Raw genomic sequence first — 20,292 nt, forward strand, 5'->3', positions numbered from 1 at the left:
AGTGAAAATAACATTAAAGGGATAGAAAGTATTAATATGGAATTCACAGACACAGAACACAATTTTCGTTGTAAATATTAACTTGCGCACATAATCATAATTTCTTCATAGCAGATACATTTGAAGATAGGTGAACACTGACAAGAGTCAACAGTCTAAAAGATCATTTAACCACTGAGTGATTCAACGTGTTACGGTGACATGACAGTTACATACAATAGCCAACTTACAGTAAAACAATTTCAGACGCACACATCGTGCTTCCACAACTTTCACTTTCCATGTTTCATGTATGCCCCCTTGTGGAAATTTACAGGATTTACATTTATTTAATATGTTTACAAACTTAATATTGAATAATGTTCAAATGCAATATTTATTAACAAACTAAACTTATCTGATTGAATGCTGTAACCCGTTCTTACTGTTTGATTACTGCAGTTACATGTATTTGTGCACAACAGATACATCAATATTTTGGACACTTAAGAAGCTACATTGTGGCTAAACTGTTGTGGTCAGTAGATTTACACAGGGTCAGTAAATACAGTCAGTGTCTCAAATTGGTAAAGTAATGGTCATCTAAAGTGTTCATTTTTTAAGACATTAAAAATAACTTCTGATGACCACTACAAACATAATCCATGGTCAAGGTACACAAACATGATATTTGAATTTGTCACCCACCGAAACAAAAGTAAATAAAATAATACAAATAGGTTCAACTACTTTAATTGCACAGGGTCTTTAAAATAGTCCTGTAACCTAGTACCTTATGGAGGGCACAGACAGCAATTTAACGCTTGCTTGCTTGATCTTGATGTCTGATGACTTTAACATGCCTTTCAAGTCCACAATAAAGTGCCTGCTTTATTGCATTATGGATTTACATGTTAGTCCAGCCCGGTATACATTATTATACATATTGAGTTAGAGAGTAATTCATGTTAGTCCTCTTCTGTGATTCATGTTCTATTGTGATATGATCAATGGTTTTTAAATTTTGCTTGTTTCCTTGGATACATTCCAAGGTAAATTATTCTAAGAAATCATTTAAATTAATTCTTATCCATGGATTTTGAATGAGCACAAAGCCAAGTACAACATCTTCATTTTTACAGAGTTGTGAAATATGTTTACAATCAATTAACTGTAATGTGAAAACATAATTGATTGAAAATGACTTGCTGCTGATGTGACCATCTGGTTTTCCATATTTTAGCCAAGCAGGCTATTGAAAATGTGCAAAATGTACAAATGTGATTTAAAATCATCAACAAAGTTCAGTTAATGAAGTCCTGTTCATTCCTCATAAAGACCCTCAGGCTGTAGCTCCTCCTTCACCTGAAGACATCTGATACAAACCAATCAAGGAGGAAGTAGTACCCAGAAGTCCCACCAGCCAATCAGGAAATCGTCCTGCCCACAGGAAACCAGGGGGCATCCAATGAATGGCATTGCTCAAGTCTGCCATGCCGCTGAGTATACTGAGTATTTCGGTCAGCACCTGACGCCGCAGCTCAGAGCCTGTGCTCACACGTGCCTCACTGTGAAAGAAAGAGTCTTTACTGATACAAATGTAAAGAAAACACAGCAAGTGTTTACTTCACTAGGTATCAGTGAAATTTCTTGCTTGTAGTTACACATTCATCTACCAAGGACAACTGTCAAAATTTAAATTTACAAACATAATAACCTTCGATGCGTGAACACCCCCATGAGCTGACACTGATTAAGTGCACAGTCTGTACAAGAAACAGGTCAAAAACACCAGATTTACTTAGGTTGTTCTCATAATTAGTACACTGCTAATGAAAACCAACCAAAATTTCTAACTGCAACTATCAAAAGGAGCGTGTAGTGGTGTTCAGCTCCTTCTCAAATGAATCCTCCTATCAACTTAATTAGATATGCTATTGCTGACCCTGGAGATTTCCGAAGTCTGTATCTAACCGCACTCATTCTGTGGACTAAAGAAATATGGTGTCATGCTTCAGAAAGGAATAAAAACACCATGGTGTCCACATCAGTAAGTGTTTGCAAGTTCAGACCAACTCATGTTACATTAGTTATGACTGGGTGGCTTGTTACAGCAGATCTTCAAGCTGTTACAACACAAAGCCCACACTGACCTGCTGTCCATCTGCCTGCTTCTTTCAGATTTCTTCAGTCTCCTCTTCAGCAGTAGCAACACTCTGATAGACCTGGAGGAAAAATGGTATCATGTTTTGGCTTTGACAGACTCAAGCACCTCATGCGAATCCTTTCCATGTCACTTTTTCTCCTACATCCAGGTTCAGGATAGAGGGAGATTTACCTGAGGATACCAAGAAGTAGTGACACACCCCACAGCAACGTGCTTAGTGTCCACCACTTGTCAGACTGGACACTGATGAGGTGGGCATCAGCTGCCCATGCAACATGCTCACAAGGGTAGTACAGCTGGTCTGCCACATTACTCAGCACAGCCATCCAGCGCAAGGCTGGATCCCCTTCCTAAATGGAGAACAGTGATCACATTTGTCACAACCAGGAAAGCAATACACTGACACTTTAAATCTTACATGTGACTGATTAGTCCTCTAAACTGCTCCACAGGTAATCATTTGTTCAAATACAAGCTCATGTTTTCAGAATAAGGTATGAAGGGCTTTCTCACCGTGGAACCGAGACCATAGCTCCTGGAGTAGGCGAACATGGAGAGGTCATCAAAGAGCCGCAGTACGGTGCGGCAGTGACTAAGTTGGGCAGAGAACAGCAAAAGACTCTTTCCCATCTTTGACGATCCCCCTGCCTTCTGGGATAAGACACCTCCAACAAGCTGGGATCCATAACAAAGTGTCCTAATCTAACACCGACAAAAGAACAGTCATATTAGCTACAATATCTGCAGGTTAATGTTAAATTGACAAAGTTTCCCTACATTTACAGTATTAATGTTAAAAAGATCACAGCCAGCTATCTTTTATAGAGAGTAAATGAAAGACAGTAAAGTTAACTTTGGTCGTCTCCTTAGGCTATTACACTGGAAGTTCAAGGTCCTTTCGGAGGAAAACACTCAAATCCATTCCCTAGTTATATGTAAAGGTGTCATTCTTTATAAACATATCAAATAGCAGTGTAACAAGCTAACTATATGTTAGCTAGATCTTATGGTCATGACTCGTTAAAAACGTGGTTGCGGTAGTTCGTCTTCTTTTGTAGTTAACTTAATCGAACGAGAATTCAAGAACTCTGCTGAAATCCAGTAACGTTGTATGACTAGCGACTTACCACTTTGTCTCGTCCCCTGTAAGACTCGAGCACATCCACCAACGAATCCACAGAACCATTCATGATTATCTTACAAAATATGTGTAGCTAGCAAACCAGACTAACAGTCTTAGTTTTGCGAGGTGACTAGGTTGAGGAAACAAAAGTAACTTTAGCTTGGTCGTTAGCGAGCTACCGAGCTTGCTGAGACAGTCAGATGTAAACATTGAATAATGTAAGTTAACTGTTAGCTTTGTATAGTATAGCTAAAACAGGCTAACGAAATAGCTTGCAACACATTATTTTCTGTACATGGTTAGTCTCCCTAATTTGTTCAATTAAATTACAGCACACCATAACACAATGACAAGCATTCTAGTTACGCACACAGTTGCACAGTAGTTTACTATCTACCTCAATTTTGATGGCTGTACTTTGGATCAGTACGTGCAGCAATAATTACGCTCGGTCGCAGCAACAACGAGAGAATTGTCTACCTATCAGGAAACAGTAACAACCTGATTGACAGCGCGTTGAGCAAATTAAGAGCACTCAACTGACGATAACGCCCCGATACCGAGGCATGAGGAACGCAACCCCTGTGTGCTTCCTTTCTTGTGAAAACCATTGGGACATCCCCAGTGCTGGTGTCCACTGAGTCTGATCCTAGATCAACTGTTAAGGGGAAGCTAGGGCCCATGGGGGTAAAAGTTTGAGGAAGTAGGTTGACTTTGTGCACTTTGCGCAAGCTGAAAGAAAAGATTGAAGAATTAAAAAGATTATTTTTGAAACCAGGGGTGTTTGAAATACTGCACAGTTAATTGTCATCCTGCATCTTGTCAGTCATTAATTATAAATTAATTAGATCAACGCTAAACATTTTTAACCAATATTCAGATTCCAAAAACTTCACAAAAAACAGCAACAGAGTGATTTTTAAAATGTTCAGTTTAAATTATCATATGAGCTGTGATGGAGCGGGGGGGGGGGGGGGGGGGGGGGGGGTCATGGGGGGTAGTGCAGAGCAGAGCAGAGCCGTGTGGGGCAGAGAGTGTGGCTGCCGCTGGCCCACGGTTCTTCCAGTTACAAAGGGCCCCAGTCTGCCTGACTGAACATGTATTTTTGTTGTTTAATTGAATATTTTGAATAGTTTTTTGTGTGTCTTGATTGCGGCAAAAAAAATCAGACTGAGGGCATAATGGTTTCGACTGATTCCTAGCTAAGTTTCTCGCCGCGATATTTAGCCTATTTTGAATGAGCAGAGACCCAGTAGAGACACAGACAACTTTATTCGTTATCCAGTATCCTTGTGTAAGTGTACAAACAGAAAAATTACGCCCTCTTTTCGAGTCCCAAAGTATAGGAAGTAGGCGATCGCCAGCCGTCTTGTTTTATTTCCCATCGCCGTCACTGCTGACGGAGCCGCGGTATTTAAAAATGGTCTCACGCAATGAGGTATGCACACCTCATTGTAATCCGCATTTCTCTCCGTTCCGAACCTTCTGTCTCTGTAAATTTCCCCTTGGATCTGTCTTGCATCTCCATACAGCCCATGATAGGCTGTATAAGGGCCCACTAGCCTGCAGGTCCTCGCCCCCTCTGCAATGAGCCATTGGCTCCGCCCCTGCATATGAGTTTTTACAGTACAAAAAACAACAGTGGATGTGAATCATGGTTTTCACTTTTAATTTGTTATGAGATTGAAAAACTTCAGAACTATCAAATGTTACTATGACAATGGTGACAAAGTTAATATAGAATTCAAAGCAGATTTTTCTCATTTTAAATGTATTACCCTGTTTGAAGCAATGACTAACTTCTGTATTCTGCCCTGCAATTACAACTCCAAAGCCACTCCAGTACACACAAAGAGCCTTCTAAGGGTCAAGAAACATAATATATACATAATCAAACTTTACAGGTTTAAACATGCATCATTCACAGGAGACAAATCATTGTATTTTTATTCACTTGTGTTTGTTTAGAGCAAAGAAGCTATCCTTAAAGCACTATACAAAACAAATACAGTGTGTTAAAATCATGCACATTTTATTTACAAATGCTTAGAAAAGTGCATTGCATTTCTATAGGTCCTTTCAAGGATCTCAAAGCACTTTACAGAGAAGAAGGCTGATGCATTGCACTCATGTGTAACTCAGGAAGGACAAGCAAGTTGTTTTTTTTTTTCAGTCCTCGCTTTTCAGTAAAGACCTAATCATTTTAGATGGTACCATGGTTCATGATAAATGTAAAGATATCCTTCTCTTGCAGTAATAAATATTTTCTCAGGTTAGACATACAAATAGAAAAGGCTTGTATCTGTCCACAATAATTACTGCTGTCTTCAGGAAAAGGGCTTCAGTGACACATCTGTGCTGGAGTCATTATCATAGACATCTGTATCACAGAGACAGGAAAAAAAGGTCAGAAGACACTTACTGCCTACAACAGTTTGAACACTGTATTTGTGTGATATTATTTCACAAAACAGATAATCACAGTATGTTTGGTTGTTATGAGGATAAAGTTGTAAATGTAAAATTGCAAACCTGCTTGGTTATCAATATCGTCATAAATCTCCCCTTCCCTGTAATGAAAGTTCACAATTTTAAGAGTTACACGACAGAATGAATTTAGTGTACTTGGTGAGAAAGATGCTTGTATAGGAGAGCAATTCTGGACATCAATATTATAATCCTTTTTAGGAACCAGAGTGAGAGGTTGATTCATTTAATGGCAGGATACTGCATGTGTATCTGGAATGTGATTACAGGTTGTTGTGAATCTCATAATTTGATCACTTTCTGGCTGATTGGCTCTTACAAAACCATTCCCTTCCTTTGTAGTCTAACCACATCCTGTCTGGTCTGTGTGATACGATTATTGGGTTACTTTCTAATTGGAAAGGTTTAATGAATGGGATGAAATACGTACGCTTGTAGGAGGACGGCCCGTGGCACATATCCATCTGTGAAAGGAGAGGGACTATTTACTCCTTTGGACTAAATGCAGTAATTTTCAGTTTTTGTTTCCCCTTGCATAATGCATGATTATATCATGACAGCTGCTGTGAAGGCCTGGATCTTCACCAGTCCTTATTGGAGAGTTGAAGCATTCAGAGCAGAAGAAGCATTATCTGATATTCACCTGTATCACATCACAGCACTGAGAAAAATTCGCTTGGAATGAATGCTCTTATGGCATCAAGACAGAAGAGGGCGCCATGCACTTACATTTCCCCTGGTCATTGCGACACAGTGCCTTCTTTTCATTAACAATTTGAAGGACTTCCAAGATCTCGCCACGCCGTATGGTTAGATCCTTTCCACTTCCTTTCTTGATGCTGGTATTGGGGTCAACCATCATATTATAAAGCACCCTTATAGGCCCTTCAAACTAAAAGCACACATAAACAGACACACACACACATAATGGTCATGGGACTGAATAATATTTGTACTTTATGACATTAGTTTAAAACAAAATTATAAAGCACCCTTATAGGCCCTTCAAACTAAAAGCACACATAAACAGACACACACACACATAATGGTCATGGGACTGAATAATATTTGTACTTTATGACATTAGTTTAATACTTGATAACACCTGTAGAGGTGTAGAGGTATACTCTGCATGCAACAATTTCAATTATTATATTTCATTTTGATGTTCAATTTGATGAAATTGAATTTTTTTTTTACTTTTATATTTATTTTCACCTTTATATATAAAACTCAAACTGACAAAAGCTGGAAGCTTGTAAGCTAGTGTTTAAAAGAGAGAATGGTCAATGTGATATCCAAACACAAAAACATAAACTGCTTTCAGATCAATAAAATGAATCTTAACAGAGCTGGGGACATTTTTCAATGAGACATGTTTGGCTAGAAAAACAACATTTACCAAAACAAAATTATAATTGCAACAGAAGTGTTAAAAAGTGAACCACCTTAAATTTTTTCCGAAATTCTTTTTCCTCCTTCTCCAGCTTTTTGCACAGCTTGGGATCTAGGCTGAAACACAGAACCATAATCATTCAGTCTCCATTAATAGTGATGTGTAATCACAACAAGTTATTTTACATCAGAGTTACTATGTGTAAGTATGAGCATATGGTGGACACTTAGGTAAATAGTGTGCACATTTTGTCACACCACTTTGTGCATTCCAATTCATATATTTTTTTTACTTCTTCTCTTGTCAAAAATAAACAAGCTGGTTTGCCATCACTGTTTATGTAATAATTAATGTCATGATTTCAATATGTAACCTATGGTACAGCTCTTGTGCAAATAAACCAGCTAGGTGACTTACAAAGCCACATTCTTAGGTATTGGTATTGTTCAAGCATGGCCTTCTAACACAGCACATTTTTTCTGTCTACATCTCACCAATATAGGCTAACCATTAATTGGATGTTGCTAAATCTTAACCAGTGGTAATCGAAGAGAAATACTGTTTAATCTGGAAGTTCTTCTTGGGTGTAATGTTTCAGTGCTGTTCCTGTTATCTGTGTACCTACATTTACACAGTACAGTGTCTTGCCACCTGATGTTTGGTGCTGCTCTCATCAATCATCATCTCATCAAGCTTTTTTACAATGTCTTGGTTGAAAAATAAAATAACACTTTGTATAAAACCTTAGCAAGATAAACTGTAGAAGATATTGTATTATTATTGTAGTATTTGACATGGAAGATTTAGTGCTCTGCATAATGTTGTTGTACTACATATGTATAGAGTAATATATTAACAGAGTCTGTTTATGGCAGACAGGCAACAGAATTTATTGTACCTGGCCTCAGGAGGGGGAAGGGGGAATTCATCTGATATGGGCTCAACATCGTCATACACGTCATCTGGGAGAGAAAAAGGTGATATCACAAGCTCCAGTCTACATACTTCATTTAAATGAAGCCATTCTCAGTCACACTTACCATTCTCCAAATGTATACTGCTGTAAAAGAAAAAAAACCGAATAATTAATTTCACAGCTAAAATAGAATGAATGCTTGGATGTAGATGTGGCGTGTGTGCTGGGTGGGAAAACTGCATTCATCCAGAGCAACATTCTAAAATTCTGATCACATAAAAAACAGGCTGCTAACGAAGACTAAGTGAGAAAGATTGCACAAATGACCTGTCTGTTTGGTGAGAGGAGCCCACATCATCGTAGAATTCGTCATCTACAGGAGGTGGTGGGGGGAAGGAGGGGTCAGCTGCTTTGGAAAGGATGCTCCTTTTTACTTCCTCGTAGTCCACATCCACACAGGTGTTGCTGATGTAGCCATCTGCATACCAAGATCAAAAAGGATTCACCTATGGCACAGAGGCATACTTTCTACAAAAAATATTTATCAAAGCATGTTTTTAATGACTTACTAAGGTGTGTAAATAGGTATATCTATAAATGGTGTCTTCTTTTGATACTGAACATGAACATTTTTTTCCTTGAGATTTAGTTATACCTGTTTTGTCTATGTATTTCCATGTGTAGCTACCCATTTTAGCAAGAAAATCAGTTGTAGACATGTTAATGCAATTAGCAAATTAGTTAGTTAGATCATTTATCCCATGTAATGATTAGAATCATTACCATGCACAAACTGAATGGAGCTGGGCATCCTATGTATTTCATCAGTAACTCTGGTAGTCAGCTAACTGGTAGTCTGTGGTTATTTCCATGTGGAAGCTGTTTCTTGAGAGTGTGAGGTAGGAACTCACAATGATATAGGTGCAGCCTATTGTCTCTACCAGGATCCTACATGATGAAGGATAAGTACTGTACCACCTCACCTATGTCAAAGGCCTTTAAGCCCAACACTGTGACCCAGACAAAATGAGGGAAACTTTTTTGGTTCCCCTGAGTAAAAGTGGCTTAACTCACAGGTGCCAGTCAGTGTGCGGGCCAGCCATTTGCCCTCTGGGTTGTTCTTGACACGGATGATCTCTATGCTCTCTCCCTGACGCACAGAAAGGTCATTTTTTCCCCCCTGCCAGTCATGTCGAACCTTGGCTGTATGAAGAACCTCCACCACCCCAGTCAGCTGCAGAGAACCAGGGTACAGGATTTTCAGTGACCTGGACTATGACCTTGTGACCCCATATGTGAATGTGCACTGTTCTATACATGAGATCAGCAACACAGATATTATTTTTTTAGGGAAATTGTGGGTCTTAAAATGCTGAGTGGCTATGAATATGTGCTGGCCCACCTTAAATTTTTTCTTGTATTCATTTTCCTTCTTCTGTCTTTCCTTCTGTTCTTTCAATTCCAGCTCATGCTGTCGCCTCATGTCTTTCTTCCTCATCTTGTCAGCGGTGTGGTGCTTAGGTGGCTCCTCTGGTCTAGAGTGGAGAAGAGAATGGCTTTGCGGTAAGTGTCTCTATCTTTGGAGCAGCACTCCTTGCCACGTGGGGGCTCAAATCCATTCATTTCCTTTACTAATATAGAAATCCAGAACTGCAGGTGATTGTTTTGCAATCAAATTTCAATCAAATCTCCACCACTGAAGACAATAAATAAATAAATAAATAAATAAATAACAATACTTACTCATCAATAGGTTCATAAATCTCACTTCCACCACTTTCCTTGGGGCAACAGTGAAGAGACAGACAAAACAAAAGATTAAATGTAAATCCTAGTGTATACACGGCACCTAATGTTTCGTGCTAAACAGGCAAATAAAACAGAAAGGAACAAACACCCTGCTCTGGAGGGAGGAGCAAAAAACTTTTTTTCTCCCCTATATGCAACCCTGTTTTGGAATTGCCAACTGTACAGTAAGCTCATCTCACCACAACAACCTCTGCATTTGTGCAGGAGTGCTGATGCAATGCAAATGCAATCCTACAATACACTCGCATGCAGCCGGCAGCTACTACCAGGGAAACAGTGCAGCACAGTGAGGTGAGAGCTCAGGGGAGGATAGGCATTATTTCACTCTCACCGTGTGAGCAACTTACAGGCAGATCGCAGGGTGTCTGAGGGTGGTGAGGCGAGGTAGCCCTGCCTGACCTACCCACCCCTATCTCCAAAAAAATAAACCCAGTTTACTCTGCCACTACAGCAGATGACACAGCCTGTGTCAAGCCTGGGCTTTAGGGCTCAGCCTGCGCTCAAGATGATCACCTTACAGACGGAGTCACTCAGAAGCCCAGGCCTTTTGTAATATAATCCCTCGCAAAAATTACACTCAGCTATGACTGTCATCAGCGCTCACACAGTATGAAGAAATGCAGACAATAAATAGGACAGTAATTTGTTGTAATTAGTCGACATAACCTAGCTACTGAAATCAAATTAAAATTACACATAAAAATACCCAATATGAAATACCCAGTGTTTACCTCATCTCCTTGTGTGGAGCAATGGTCATTCCAGGAATCTGTGAATGCAGTAAGAGTTCTTCTGTTAGTAATTAAAGATCCATGAGAATCATTTAACTATTCCGCCTACATATATTCTAGAATTAGGATTTCAATTCATTCAAATAAAATCAAGAAACCTTTGGAATCTTGAATGTCCTCTGATACCTGTTAACTGAAAAAGTATTAGTACTTCACCAGACTATCATCATGCACCACACAGGTGCAATGGTATTTACTGAGGCTAGCCATTCACTACAAGGTGTCTGGAAATATTCTATGAGTATTTGAAAAGGAACCAACAGGAAAGGTGTGTGACTGGGTGTGCCGTTACACAAATCGTGCAGACATTGAAGGAAGTCAAAAAACATGAAATGTTATTTCATTTATCTTCAAATATAGAGGAATTGTTGTGTAACCCATGGTAGAACACAAGCTTATAGTCTGTTCAGTTAAGGCTTAAAGTTTGAGCCTTAAATGGCAGGTGAATTTCAGCTGTACATAAAGCGGCAATATTCAAGAAATATATAAAATTGAGTTTGTAAATTTATGAAAGAATCATGTTCAAAAGGTAATTACACAAATCTGGAGACAATAATAGCAATACCATATTGGACTTGGCTGGTAATGGCTATAGATCAAGAGCCATGACTAGTAGCTTGCGAGCTGCAATATGTTCATGTTTTGTGAACATATTGGACATGGCCAGGGACCAAGAGCTATCACAACACACACAGATAGATGGTGTATGATAAGAGTGTGACTGGGAAAGACAGCGTTCACATTTTCCCTGAAACCTTTTTAATTGTTTAATTGTTCACTTGTGTATGTTGCTATGTATGTTAATAGGGATCTTTGTCTTAGTTTCTGCTCTTTCAATTACTGAACTCGTGTCAATCAGTTTCATCTGAAGATGTTAATTGTTAATTGTCAGTAGGACAATTAACAGTCAGTAGGAGGTGTTTATAGCAAAACAGACAGACTGTGTAACAGAGCGGAACTTGACTTGCAGCGTCCGAAAGTGTGATAATATTTATTTATTATAAAGGTAGATATAACCTCCCCAACCTGCCCATGCCGATTTCCTTTAAAAAAAAGGCAAACTTGATTTAGCCCTGGATCTTTTCGATAGCTAGAACCGTCCCTGGTCAGTTTGTAATTGTCCTTATCTATCTGTGTATCTTGTGAAGCAGCATGCTTGACTGGCCCCACCTGTCTAATTAATGGTAGTTAAATACAGTTGTGTGGCTGCAGAGAAGAGTCTCACTTCATTCAGCAGTGTGCTCAAGGCTGGTTCCTTTTGTTCATGGATTTTTAAAATGATTGCTTTTGCAAGTTTTGCTCCTTCTGTTTGTGTTTGTCTCTACAATGACCAACAGAGCATTGGGCTTTCTGACATTCTGAAAGCCGAACAATACACGTCATGCTATTTCACAAAACACAAGGCTATTTAAAGATCTGAAGTTATTTAAAAATATTTCTGTTATAACAGTTACATAACAGAAGCTACAGAAGCTACTAAGCTTTTTAAAAAATAGAATAGAAAAATAGAATGGTGTTTGTTAGGTAAATTATCTGTTGATGCTCAGAATGTTAGTCACCTCATCATCATTATTAACTTTACAGCACTGAATAACAAAAACCTTCTGGAATGAATTCTGTCATGAGTTACAGTATAGCTCATACCTACTAACAAATATTCCTCAATGATCAAGGGTACAATGCGTTTACGCCATTGTGCTGTTGTTCAGACTGAGCAAGTCAACACTTGCAATGCCAGAGGTTTTCGCAGCCAAAATCTGGGACACCACAATTTACAAAACTTCACAAATATTATGCTCCAACTTCACATTGAAAATATAAAGCGTTTATATACACACAGGATGGAGGATGACGTTACACCCTTTTAAGCCCGTAAGATTAGTATAGCAAAGGTAGGCCTACAGATACAGCATACAGGGGCTTCCTATCACTCTAAAAGTGAGCCTTGGCGTTCCTGCTCATCTTTCCCCTCTTACCTTCTCTACTTCCTGGATACTTTGGAGGAGGAGGAGGAGGAGGTGGAAGCACATCAATGTCATCGTAAGTGTCTTGATCATCTTCTATGATGCTGCAAGAAGAGTCAAGAAAATACTGAGTGAGAGGAAGCAATTCAGTTCCTAATGGAAGCACATCTTTGAAGAAGTGCAGTGCGGTAGTGCAGTAACAACTTACCTCTTCTGGCTGAATATGTATCCATATTGGTTATCAACAAACTCAGAATACATTAAGAAACACTTTAAAATTGCAACCTGCAAATGTAAAAGCCTTTCAATGCGGCATATTTTTCTTGGTTTCTTTTTTACCCATTACCCATTGTGACATTGCCTTTTAATTTTGAGTAGTATATTCCCATTGTCACGTTATTACTTAACTAAATAAAGGACCTATTCAGACATGAGAGACAGGCACATAAATCCCACCCAGTTCCTCTCCATAGGAGTTCCAAAGTTCTAGTCCCACTAAATTTAGAATTCAGACATGAGAACTTATGTGGCCCGTGTGGAAGATGTGCCAAAAGAGATTCTCACAATATGAGAATGTGTCTCATTCATTACAAAGATAGGCACATTCTGTCCAGGAACTCTGGTAAACTCTCCACAATACTTGCACTCGCAAAAAGATGGAATTAAAAGTGCATCACAGTGCATCGCATCTAACATCAACATCCTATCTTCTGACATTTTGAAAAGTGTGGTGAGCTTTCCAATAGTATTCACTATTGGCACCAACAAGCCAATAAACCAATAAGCAATTTGTGGTTCCCCCTAGCTACATGTCAGATGCTGCTACCATAGGTAATTCAGACCAAGGTGCAACAACAAAATTACACTAATAACCATAAGGAGTCACAAAATTATTTAAATATTCAGAGCACTAGCCTGAGTGGTCTGTGGTTTTGCACAGGATGCTGTAGTTCACAGATTCCTTCATAAAATTGTAATATAAAGAATAGATAATAATATCTGTAATAATAATAATAATGTAATAATAGAAAGAATCATATAAAGAATTCATTGATATGGTCAAAAACTGTCTTATGGTTATTACATGTGTGCAAACTTGCTCTCACTGTGTTAACTACAAGACAACTAAAACTAAAACTTTGAAATAGACTGTTGTGTTTTTATGATTTTTTTATTATTTCTTTAATTATTTTTTGCTGACATTTGTCATGTTGCCATTTTAAACAGAATAATTGTAGGCTTGCCTCAGTTCCAGAACCGCGCAATTTTTTTTGCAAATATCTACTTTGCTTTCATAATTAAAGTACCTCGCAGCATGCCGCGCGGCTGTGTTCTGTAATGAGGACACATGGCAGTAATGGAACTCTGTATTAATGCATTTCGGACACCGGAAGAGAGGCATAGTTTTCCAGGGTAAACAGGGTTTTCAGTGCCTGGGTAAGTTAAGTCTGAATACCAACAACTAAAATCCATAAAGTGAGGAGTTCCGAAAAAAAAAAAAAAAAGCTCAGTGCTCCAAAGTGTAAATTGACTCCTAAGAGGCATTTACTGTAAAGTAAGGATATAAATTCAGCTTTCTGGACTGCCACCTGTCTGCAATGATGACACCTAGTATTACTATAAAATGGTGCAACTGGATCACTAGGTTTAGCACCAGAAAAGTTAGAATATTTGCTGACTTCATGATACATCCTTATTACATTTCATTTTTGTAAGAAGCAACATCAATTACAAGTTCATATGCACTATGCAAACTGTGCTTCTTTCATTTGATTTGTGGCTTAGTTTCAAAATTATCTTTAAAAAAGTGGGGACACAGCAGGGAGCTATCAGCATCTCTCTATATATGGAGTCAAGGGCATAACAGCAGATTAGGAATGGCATTTGTTATGCACAATTTTTTTCTTTCTTTGTACAACTCTTCGTGTGACTGTGGCATTTCAGTATATTGTTGAGATCTTATTAGCCTCTCAGCATCATTTCTGTAAACCGTCAATTATATATAACATTCATGCAAGCTGCTAAGTACATCAACCAAACCTCAGCGACATGTAAAACAAAAGAAGCACAATTGAAAACATTTCTACCTTAGCCACCCACACAACTCCAGAACAAAAGAATGGTGCACACGCATCACTGTATGAGTGTCTGAAATTAAGATGGCTAAGGCAAAATTGCACTGGTCCAGACTGGGTTCAAAATGAATGACCATTATAAAACCTGCATTGGGTCTTCAACCTCTGAAGGAAAAACAGCAAGCTCCCAATATCACAAGCTGTACAATTTCTCCTTTTGCCAAGATGAGATCATAAAGTTAAGTGATTGATCTCCCATCCAAGACCTACAGACCCACTCAGAGGGATGGTCATAGGAAAACACTTAATTAGCTTTCAGGTAAACCACTCGACCAGGCTAAAGATGAATGTCATGCCCACTATTGCCTGCCTGTCAGCGTACAGTGGCAATGTTACTCACACAGTGGAGTGTTGCTGGATTAGGCTCATGGGTTTAGCTGGCAGTCTTGGTGGGCCAGCTGGGCTGGCCAGTCCAGGGAGGGATGAGCTGCTGCCACCTGAGAGTGGAAACAAGCCCTCTGAGACATGGAAAGATGTGGCATGCACTGGACAACGGCTTGACAGGCAGCTGTATAGCAGATTTACAGACACATACATTCTGACATGAATCCTATCAGAACGTCTTCAGCCCTGGATATTTTCCAGTTTGCCTACATGCAAAGCTACATCTGAAAGGCATTCACTGATCAGTAAGTCCCTGCATGGCAGGTTTCATCCAAATGATTTTCATATAGCTAATAAAACAGAACAACACATTATCGTGAACGAAATATTTAAAATAGATCATGATCTGAGTAAAGCTTTGACGTCAGAATTCAAACTGAATCATTCTCATGTCAGAGAGAAATCCTTCGAATTCATAAGATTTAGACTTGACCTTTAACCAAGTTCACACTTATTACTTATTAACATTATTTCATATGTTTTTTCATATGCGTTATTGTAAACGGAAACCATAAACTCCAGCGGCCATTTTTGTTAAGATCCTTACGCTACAGTACATTATGCCATTACTATTATATTTAACATCACTGTAATACTTAAGTCATGTAAATAAATCCTTTCCTGCAACATCTTAACAGTAGTACTGTAACAATAATTTACAAGTATATATGTATGTAAATTACATAAATTATACACATACATATATAATACAAGCAGTTATAAGATATAAGATAGCATATAAGACAACAAAAAGAAAAAGGCTTTGCGCACACAGAGGGCTAAAATGGAGTCCACAGAGCTAGATTTCAGTAATACTGTCTTTTTGGGGTCCTTTCTGGTAAAACATAAAAGTTAAAACTTTCACAAAGTATTACCTCTTGATACGAAAAAACAGTGTTGGTCAACATAACAATGCAATAGCAAAGCATACCATGAGTCTTGCCCAATGCTGGCCGTCCAAGTTGTGGAGGGACTGGGGCAGCTTTCTTGAAATGGTCCAGGTTGACATAAGGTGGACGTTTGGGTTTCAAAGGCCTGGGTCCCTCTGGGGGCAGGTTCCTCCTGAGGGGGGCTACTTCGGTCATGCTCCTCTGGCTGCGTAGTGACGTGATGAGGGGGGAAGACGGCTTGGTGATGGGTCCCTCCTGGGTAGGGAGCTGCTTCAGCATCTTGCTCTGCAACAACTCCCCAGTAGTTTTGACCCTCCCTGGTCTTTCTGTGTCAGGTGCAGCCAGTCTTGGCCCCTGGGGGCCGGTGCGGTGAGATGGCGGAGGTCTAGGGAACACCCCAGGGATAGGTGGGGCCCTCTTTGAGGTTGAGGCATCAGGATCAGCCATGGCAGGCTTGGGAAACCTTTGCAGATCCGGTCGTACTCCTGGAGGTGGTTTCGGACTAATTGGTCTGATGGCTCCATTCACTGATGAGTTGAATGGGCCTCCTCTCCCAGCTCCTGGGAACAGGGTCCTCGGGGGACCGCCACCTCCACTATCAGCCATTCCAATCTTAGCATGAAACCTGGCCGTCAAGGCCTTGACATCTACACACTCCTCCTGTAAGAGATGAGTGAGAAGTTCAAGTGCACTGCTACTGATCAAGAGAATGCAGATGAGGAAGCAACCAACCCCCCCCCCATACACACACACACACACACACACACACACACACACATCTACCTCACTGCATACATCCACTCGCTCTGTTACAGAAAGTGGAAGTCAACCCACACAACCATCAGCAGCTACACAAACAATACTATGAAACCCAGCAGAGAGCACCAAACCTTCACTAAAAGACTCAGGTCATGACTTTCTAAAAGAAAACCTTACAGAAAAACAGCATTGGTCAAACTACTTCTGACAACACAAGGAGAAAAAAATATGCACTCTCACTCTTATTTTAAGCTCTGCTATGAAGCCAAGATGACAACCCATGCTGAAACAGACCCTTCTCTGGTACATATATAGAACCCACATGCAGAGAGATTTTAGCTGCTGTTTTTCAGATCATTGTTCTTTTCAGGCTCAGTCAATAAAAAGTGATGGCATGTCAATGAGAACAAAGAATAATGCCAAAAAACGTGGAACAGATTAAAGCAATATGTATCCATTACTTTCAGACAATCCAAATGTATTTTACCTTTACCTTGTGTAAAACTACAAACCTCTGGTATTTACAGAATATTCTACTCACCGACATCTTTCTTTGTGTGTTATTTAGACTACCTTTTGGGGGTGTTCTCAGAGGAAGCTAACACCTTAACTGTGTGCTGATGACACAATTTTGGCACAGAGAAAACTGAAAACTATTTCATAGTGTGTTTCTCTAAAGCTGCAGTTACCAGCTGTGAAGTCTTCAACATACATATCACATAGCATCATGGCAGAATCATAAGACCACCTGATGTAATGGCAACCACACCAGCTGAAAGAGCTAACTGCTGTTGAGAAAGTGGCAGTTTCTCTGAAGAAGGAGGTCACAGGCATCGCAGTAACGGGGGCAGGCATTCACAGTCTCAGTGCTTGGTTTCCTCACATGACAAGCCACATCAAGATAGGTAGGGAATTTTTGCTCTAACGGAAAAGTGAAGAAGGAGGCATTTCTGAGAAACTGCAGTAAGGAAGAATTTTTCAAAATGGATGTGCTTTTGTTCACCTCTTCCAGCACAGACATGTTAGGTTTATAATTGGTTCAAAGTAAACTTTGAACAAAGCAGACATGCAGGAAGCACCCTCAACCACACAGATGAACTTACACACCTATCGCTCTCAACAATTGTAGCCATGGTGACAACAGTCATAATGTCTCCCTTTTGACCAATCAGATACATGCATTGCCTGCTAGAGAGATCTTCTGTTCCCAGGCACAGGAAATAAGCAAGGTCTTTCTTATCTACACCACGCAAAAAGTAATGAGAGTGGCGTGGTCTTTCAAACACTTGCTTACTGAACGCACAATAGCTCCTATTGTGCTTTGTGCTTCTAGACTCAGGTCAGCTTCAGAATAGTCCTGAAATGTATCATTATGGATGAAACAAAAAATATATTCCAGTCCCTCACAACAGTTATTCAGTATGAATTTATTCATTTACCACAGTTGTGATGTACTACAGAAATTCCTTTTAGTTTTGTCTCCTCTGAAATGGGCTAAAATTCCAACTCACTTTGGTTTTTTTTAATATAAGGGCTGGTAACCTAATCTGTTATCCCCTTAATTAAGTATAAAAACAGTATATGAGGGACAAAAACTAAAAGGAAAGAATGTCTTTCCACCAACTAAACAATCTGTAAATGTTACACTACTGTACAATAGCTCTATTCATTTTCCTGTCATTTGGGCAAAACATTATTCAAATGCCAGTAGATAAACATGAAACACATGGCCTAAACAGAATTTGCTACAGTGTTAATAATGAAATAAAAGCTGTAAAATGCAGGCAAGGGAATAAGTTACAGTTTAAGTTTTCATTACAATACAGACATTTCAATTGTTAAATATTAAATAATATAATTGTTAAATATTATGAAACTGGCTGGCTAATCATTTTGTAATTTTAGAGTTAGTTAGTTAATTTTAGAGTTGCAGTAGGTACTGTAGACCTTGATGGCAATTATTTACATTAAAACCTACGCTTATTTTCTTGTTCCTTAAACAACAGTATCTGCTTATTTCAGATCGAAATAAAAGTACTCTAATCAGTAATAATCGCAATCGTACTTAAAACATACCCAGATTGCACAGCTTCTTGGTTACATATCGCTCTTAGTGCACCTATAACCTGACATAATTTCCAATCATATACCTGTAGACATACTACTTTTTCAACATATACTAATTTAAATTCCTTGGAATAGAGTTAGTGGTGATTTAACTATAACTGGGGCCAACATGTTCAAGAACTGAACTGAAATCCGCCATAGTTCTTTTAATGTCTTAAAAGACGTTCATAATTTACAGAAATTGGTGACAGTAAAATTAAATGATGCCGTTACACAATGTCACAACCAGCTCAAACCAATACAAATACAAACGCTGACCAATATAGCAAGGTATGTGTTTCATCACGAGGATGAAACAAATGTCTAACAAATTTCAGTGTATATGAATAGAATTAAATGATCGTAAAATGTATAAATTCTGCCCGCTTCGTTTCTAGGCCCTGATACGCGAATCAGTGTAATCCGAAATCACATTGTGAAATTTTACGAATGGTGTCTGGCACCCCCTGCTCGCCGAGCACTCTGCCACGAGTCATATTATATGCACACAACAGTACCAGTCTGAGTGGCAGCTTCCGAGAGAACTTCGTTTCCTATTGTCGATATCCTCAACCGCGAAAAGATCACTTTCAAAGGTGAGGGTATTCTCCTGTCATAGATTACTATTTACAGCTAATTAATTTACTTTTTATTAAAACGTCAGAGAATCAGAAATTATGTTTTCAATGACCCCTTGCTGTTTTAGTAATAAGTCAATGAAGAAATTTGATTAAATCCTTGATCTTACCATCTCTTTCTGTTTTAAAGTAGTTTATCAGCACTTCGGATTCCAGTTCAACTGTTATTTTCGGAAGTAATTCTCACAGGTGCTGCCTCGCCGTGCAGTAGTTCCGCTTCACTCACAAATTGACCCAGATTACCACAACTAGCCAGTGCATTACGAGCTGTTTGGACAGTCACGTCAGCAAATGTAGGTATTGACATTTTTGTTTTGTTCACATTTCAGATTGCGTGGCATTAGGATTTTAAATACTGAAATGTAACCATGTAAATATGTAGATTCTTTCAACATTCGATGCTTCATTTGATACTTAATTTTGCCTATCTGCGTTTTTAACTCCATCATACTAGACCTCGTTGACCAAAAAACATATAAAAATGGTAGATGGCTAATTTCGTAGTAGGCGACCACTTTACATATGTACCAAAATCTGAAGCAGACTCAATGAGTCTGCGTGCTGTATGTTATGTCCCGCCAACCGTATTGTAGGGGAAGGCACTTTCCATCCCAGTACATATTTTCTAGGCGATTCTTTGTTATCTCTTTAGTCCCGGATGTGATGTGCATTGTAAAAAAGCTGAACACGTATGGGGGTCAGCTTCACAAGTGTAAGACAAACTCGGCGACTTTTAAGAGATTCTGTT

At 39.1% G+C, this 20,292-nt stretch overlaps 2 protein-coding genes across 3 annotated transcripts; both read right to left on the minus strand.

The window, feature by feature from the left end:
* Positions 1-1,136: 1,136 nt before the first annotated feature.
* On the minus strand, positions 1,137-3,661 carry pex11g (peroxisomal biogenesis factor 11 gamma). Its single transcript, XM_036522513.1, has 5 exons — positions 3,274-3,661; positions 2,660-2,848; positions 2,318-2,496; positions 2,133-2,204; positions 1,137-1,547 (listed from the first exon to the last, which is right to left on the minus strand). Exons 1-5 carry the CDS (start codon positions 3,334-3,336, stop codon positions 1,322-1,324), a joined length of 729 nt encoding a protein of 242 aa, XP_036378406.1. The 5' UTR covers positions 3,337-3,661; the 3' UTR covers positions 1,137-1,321.
* A 1,782-nt stretch (positions 3,662-5,443) lies between these two features.
* si:ch73-40i7.2 (FYN-binding protein 1) lies at positions 5,444-16,693 on the minus strand. 2 transcript variants are annotated; one of them, XM_036522648.1, is made up of 15 exons: positions 16,083-16,693; positions 15,108-15,204; positions 12,645-12,736; positions 10,609-10,646; positions 9,812-9,849; positions 9,471-9,603; positions 9,143-9,302; positions 8,396-8,546; positions 8,193-8,212; positions 8,051-8,114; positions 7,205-7,268; positions 6,486-6,648; positions 6,187-6,220; positions 5,802-5,839; positions 5,444-5,649 (listed from the first exon to the last, which is right to left on the minus strand). In XM_036522648.1, exons 1-15 carry the CDS (start codon positions 16,645-16,647, stop codon positions 5,597-5,599), a joined length of 1,710 nt encoding a protein of 569 aa, XP_036378541.1. In that variant the 5' UTR covers positions 16,648-16,693; the 3' UTR covers positions 5,444-5,596. The 2 variants fall into 2 exon arrangements, with proteins under 2 accessions (XP_036378541.1, XP_036378540.1); XM_036522647.1 differs by lacking the exon at positions 5,444-5,649 and having other exon boundaries at positions 5,674-5,839.
* Positions 16,694-20,292: the final 3,599 nt, after the last annotated feature.

The sequence above is a fragment of the Megalops cyprinoides genome, chromosome 2, assembly GCF_013368585.1.
Source record: "Megalops cyprinoides isolate fMegCyp1 chromosome 2, fMegCyp1.pri, whole genome shotgun sequence".
Taxonomy (NCBI): Eukaryota; Metazoa; Chordata; class Actinopteri; order Elopiformes; family Megalopidae; genus Megalops; species Megalops cyprinoides.